Source organism: Mytilus californianus, unplaced genomic scaffold, assembly GCF_021869535.1.
Source record: "Mytilus californianus isolate M0D057914Y unplaced genomic scaffold, xbMytCali1.0.p SCAF_8, whole genome shotgun sequence".
NCBI lineage: Eukaryota > Metazoa > Mollusca > Bivalvia > Mytilida > Mytilidae > Mytilus > Mytilus californianus.
Genome location: NW_026262734.1, coordinates 75,682,929 through 75,688,944, shown reverse-complemented (window position 1 = coordinate 75,688,944; position 6,016 = coordinate 75,682,929). Strand labels below are relative to the sequence as shown.

Genomic DNA, 6,016 nt, shown 5'->3' with positions numbered 1-6,016 from the left:
CATGTTTGGACCTAGATTTCGTGGTTCATTGTAAACATGGTAAATGGACATGGTTCAAGTAGGGCTTGGTTCCATACCGACACATATTATTGCTAGATTAAAAGTTAACCCAATAAAATATTTCTAACAAAAATGTGAAAACTTTCAGTTTGACATTGCACATTTGTTCACATTGGTGAATGTGATATGTGATATGTGGAGTAGAATTGACTTACCCGGGTATCTGGAGTACCTTGGATCAGCCCTGATTTTGGTGTGTTTTTTTGTTGAGCCTGCGACTTTTGTCGCAGAAAGCTCGACATAGGGACAGTGATCAGACAGAGGCGGCGTTAACCAAGTACTTAGAAGCTTAATATTTCAGAAGGTAGAAAACCTGGAAGCTTTGTATGTAGATGCCTTTTGTTATGGAGTTTCCGTCTGTCATATGTCCATTGTCCTTGACCTTATTTTTTATGGTTCATTGGACAATGTTTAGTTTTTGTGGTTTGGTCTATTTCTCAGATAATATAAGCAACAGGTCAATTGTCTATGGTGTATGGAACGATTGTAAGGATTTACATGTCCGACTCGCAGGTTTCATCTGACATTGACCACAATTTCCTGGTTCAGTGGTTAAAGTTTAGTTTTTATGTATTTGTCAGTTTTTCTAATACTGCATGCAATAGGTCAAGGATATTTGGTGTATGGAAACATTACAATAAAGAAGTCAGTCTGGCAGGTTTTATTTGACCTTGACCTCATTTTCACGGATCATTGCTCAATGTTAAGTTTTTGTGTTTTGGTCTGTTTTTCTTAAACCATAAGCAATAGGCCAATTATAATTGGTGTATAGAATGATTGTAAGGTGTATATGTCTGTCTAGAAGGTATGATATGACCTTGACTTCATTTTCATTGTTCATTGGTAGTTAGATACTATATGCAATAGGTCAACTATATATGATCCATAGAATGATTGTAAGGTGTACATGTCTGTCTGGCAGGGTTTGTCTGATCTTGTCCTCATTTTCATGGTTCATTGGTCAATATAAAGTTTTCATGGTTTGGTCTGTTTCTTGTATACTACAGGCAATAGGTCAAGTATATTCAGTGTATGGAATGATTGTAAGGTGAACATGTATTTCTGGCTTGGTTTATCTGACCTTTACCTCATTTTCTTGGGTCATGTCAAGTTTATGTGATACTTGTAGTAAAATTTTATATTTAGAACTATCAACATAAAATCAATGGTTATAAGTAAAGCAGGCGAGACATTTCAGTGTGTGCACTCTTTGGATGCTTTTGGATGCTATATATTGTTTTATTGTAGGTTGTTGATTTTTTTTTTCATGTTTTTTTGTTTATTGCTGTGGTATTGTCAGTTCTTTGACTTATTTTCCCTTTGAATGTCATTACTGAAAAATATATTTAGTAAAGTAAATTGTGGGTAAAAAGGGTGGAAGTAGGGTTGTTTGCCTTGCTCTATACACAGTTCAAGTAAGAGCTATAAAAGAGTATTATTAATGTATTAGCATTCTTCATTACAGATGTGTATGAGAAGGAAATTAAACATTGGATAAAAGATGATGAAAAGTTCTTTGAAACCTCAGCCACAAGGAAGATATTAGGTTTTGTAAAAGAAAATACTGTCACAGTCATATCTGGTAGTTCTGGAATGGGTAAAACAGCCACTTCACATCAAATTGCATTACATTTACAACAACATGAAGGCTACCAGATTTTGCCAATTTCTGACCCAAAGGACATTGAGAAATATTATACAAAGGGACTTGCACAAATATTTGTTTTTGATGATTTATGTGGAATTTTCAATGTCGATCAGCATTTGATTAATTCTTGGGACAGAGTTTCGAGTCAGATAGAAAGATTTTCTAAGGAAAATAAACATTTTCGAATCCTTGTTACTTGTAGATTACAGATAACAAAAAATCCACAGTTTGAAAAATTATCGGACAAACTAAATATGAAAGAATGCAATTTTCTATCAAAAGATTTGGCTTACACCAATGGTGAAAAACTGAAAATTGCCTCTTGTCATATGGATCAAGAACACGTGCATAAACTTAGCAGGGAGATCATCAGTGGCCTGGACATGTTTCCATTTCTATGTGATATGTTTGGTAGATCTGAAAACAAAGATATGAAAATGTTTGAATTCCCTATTCAATATTTTGAAGAGCAGTTTGATCAGATGCAGTATCAAAATGAGGAGTGTTTCCTGGGACTGGCGTTGCTAGTTATTTACAATGACACAATAAATACAAATGTCTTCAAAGAAGAGAGTATAGACACAGGATTCAAGAAGATCTTCAAAGAAGTCTTTCAAAGTTTAGAATTATCAAACCGTCCTTCTAAATTGCATGTCCTTAAAAAATTAAGGACCTTAATTGATACTTATATTTCAAGTTATATTGAAAACAATGAATCAATAATAACTAGCAAACATGACATAGTTTTTGATTTACTTTCTTCATATTTTGGAAAGAAAATGACAAAAACTATAGTGAAATATGCTACACCAGATTTTATTTCAGATAGAATCCAGTTTGAATCTTTAGAAGAAGAACATGATGAATATACAATTATGATACCTCCATGCTATGAACATTTGTACTTTAATCGCATGGAAGAGGAGATAGTGAAAAAGAATTTTTATGATGTATTTGGAAACACACAATCCCATATTCAATTATATCAAGAGAAATTTATTGATTTCTTCTCCAAAAAGAAAGATATTATGGAACAATTACTACACAATAGATGGCCTCTTTATCTTTCATCGATGTATGGATGTGGTATTTTTGTACAGTTTTTGTTGGAGCAACACACCCCATCTGAATTACTACAAGATATTTCTGATAAAAGCAGCTTTGAAATAGCAGCTAATGACAGTGACACTGAAGATGTTGAAACTGACTCAGATAGATATAGAATTACACACAAAAATGCACCCTTAGTAATAGCATGTACAGAGGGTCATTTACAGATAGTTCAAATTCTTGTCAAATATGGATATGAAGTTGATTGTGTCAAACCAGGACTCCTTTCCCCCTTGTATGCTGCATGTTACTATGGTCATTCAGACACTGTGCAGTATCTCCTGGGATGTAAGTGTAAGGTGGATTTGGAAAATTGTGATGGTCTAACAGCCCTTCACGTTGCTTGTATGAAGAATAACCCAGAAATTGTTTCATTACTATTAGAAAAAGGCTATACCATCAACAAACCAGGATTTTGCAAAGAGACTCCTTTTTTTATTGCTTGCAAATGGGGTAATCTAGATGTTGTGAACATTCTTCTGAAATACAATTATTGTGATATTACTATATGTAACAGTTTAAGTGAAAGTCCTCTACATGTAGCTTGTAGAAATGGACATGAAGATTTAGTGGAACTACTGATAAGAAATAAATCTGATGTCAATGTCATAAATTATTTTGGCAAAACAGCACTGCATGAGGCTTGCTCTTCATACTATACTCAAGTTTTAGTTCAGGATTATGATACTTGGTCAATTGGAGGTGAAGGAGATGACATTCAGAATGATGAAGTTGAACATGACATGAATATAATTGAGGATAAAATTTCAGTCAGCACTGAAACGTTTCGGAAAAGAATTGTGGAAATGTTGTTGCACAATAATGTAAACCCGTGTATAGCTGATTGTCATGGCAACACCGCACTTCATATGGCAGCTGAAAGTGGTTATCCAACAATAGTGGATATTTTGTTGAAGAAGTTGCTTAAAATAAATAAAATGGCATTGGTAAATGAAGATAAACCAGATGATCTGTACAAAACAGTTATCCCACCCCTTTTTTTCTCAAGTAGTAAATGTGTTGTCAATGTATTTGTACAACATACCTGCAACATGAATATTCTAGATTCACATGGTCGAAATGCTTTACATTATGCTAGTGTAAAGGGTTATTTAGAAATAGTAGAATTCTTGTATGACATTGGTTGTAAAATGGATCTTATAAATGCTTCAGGAGAGAGTGTTCTTCATGCAGCATGTCAGGGAGGAAATGAGGATATTGTGGAATTTTTCCTAAAGAGAGGATGTGACCCTAATCACACTGACAATTATGGACATACTCCTTTATTTGTGGCATGTGAGAGATCTAATATAAAGGTTGTAAAAATATTGATAAAATATCACTGCGATGTTGATAAAATCAATATTGGAGGATGCAATGCTTTACAAAAAGCATGTTTGAATGGTCATGCTAACATAGTTGATATTTTGCTCAAAAATAAAATCAACATCAATCAGGCCGATAATTCGAACAACACCCCACTGTTCTATGCATGTTTTCATGGTTACAAAGATGTTGCCAGTTTATTAATAGAGAATAAAAGTGAGGTAAATATTCCTAATAAAGACGGACAAATTGTTTTACACATGTCATGCTGGTAAGGTCATCTAGAAATTACACAGTTATTATTACAAAATCACTCGAACATTAATCAACCTGATAAATCAAATCTAACACCTTTACATCTGGCAGCCACAGAAGGATACAACGATATAGTGGAATTATTGATTGAACATGGTTGCGATATCAATGCTTGTGACATCAATGGCCACAATGCTTTGCATCATGCATGCATCCAGAAGGTAGAACATGACAATCTGCTTTGGATAAGTTGTTGTTCAAGATATCATCGACAGGATCATTCTCAGAAAGAGGTTGTTGTTCTTCTACTGCAAAATAAATGTGATGCCAATCAGGAAGATACCTTTGGTCAGATACCTTTGCATATAGCATGTGAGACATATACATCACATAGATATCTAAGATGTATGACAGATATCGTTAAACTGTTATTAAAGAGTGGTTGTGACATAAATAAGTGTGATAACTCGCACAGGTCACCATTCCTTGTTGCCTGTGAAAAGAACGGATATAAATCTGAAGAGATTTTGACTACTCTGGTTGAAAACAACTGTGATGTCAATATCAAAGACAGCAATGGACAAACTGGGCTCGAAATTTGTACATCAAAGGGATTTACTTGGATGACTGAAATTTTGCTCCATAGTCAAAATTCAAAAATTGAGGCTACAAAGGAAAATGCTTAAGTTTATGTTGCAATTGTTATAAACAATATACATTTATCTGTGCTTCAATAAATTAAAACAACAAGATTTTCTTTAGAATAATACAAAAAACTATGCGAAATAGGAAACAGTCACGGTTATCAAATAATATTTCTTTAAAACATTTGAGAAGCATTTTGTTCTACATTTTGTCAGTCTTCGGCTAGAAATATTGTATCTGTGGGCAAAATTAAAAATGAAAATATTGAAAGAAAGAAAAGGGACAATAACAATAAGGTGCATTTCAAAAAATATGGTACAAACAAAACAAAAATCAGAGAACAGAAAAAAAGCATGTTAACAAAAAAGGGACAACGAATGCTGCAGAATAACAAAAAATTACATAGAAAATCGAAGAATGCAAAAGGAGCTTCCTTGGTAAACAGAAGTTACCAAATATTGAAGTAAATAGCATAATTTTCAGTGTGTTTAGTGTTAGTGCATCATATAATAATATATTTGAAATTAGATTCATGACTCCTTTCTAAATTAAAATCAAGACAATTTAAATGCAAATTCTTCACCAATACAGCAAACAAATTTATAGATTGAAATGCAATACAACCTTTTTGTGAATGTTAAATAGTCAAGTTGTTTGACCTGCTTTGTCCACGAATTCGAAATATGAAGCTGATTTTAATGAGCTTCCCGTCCCAACATGCCCAACTGGGACACATCATTAAAAAAAACAGGGAATGATAATTTAAAGTGATTGTAGGGGAGCTCCCTTGAAAATTTTGTTTTTCTATTGCAATCACTATTATTGCATCAGGAGAGTTTGAAATACGTGGATTAAAAATATCAGGCCTTCTATCTGTGGCCACAAAGAAACACAGGAGGTACAACTGAACTGGGTCACACGATTTCTTTCGGATTTACTACTCATTTTCGTCTGTTGCTACGTATGCTTATT

General features: G+C 33.5%; 1 protein-coding gene across 1 annotated transcript; it reads left to right on the top strand.

Annotated features, from left to right (window-relative positions):
- The first annotated feature begins 2,388 nt into the window (after positions 1-2,388).
- LOC127712474 (serine/threonine-protein phosphatase 6 regulatory ankyrin repeat subunit B-like) lies at positions 2,389-5,235 on the top strand. Its single transcript, XM_052218927.1, has one exon. It carries the CDS (start codon positions 2,488-2,490, stop codon positions 4,417-4,419), a length of 1,932 nt encoding a protein of 643 aa, XP_052074887.1. The 5' UTR covers positions 2,389-2,487; the 3' UTR covers positions 4,420-5,235.
- The last annotated feature ends 781 nt before the right edge of the window (positions 5,236-6,016 follow it).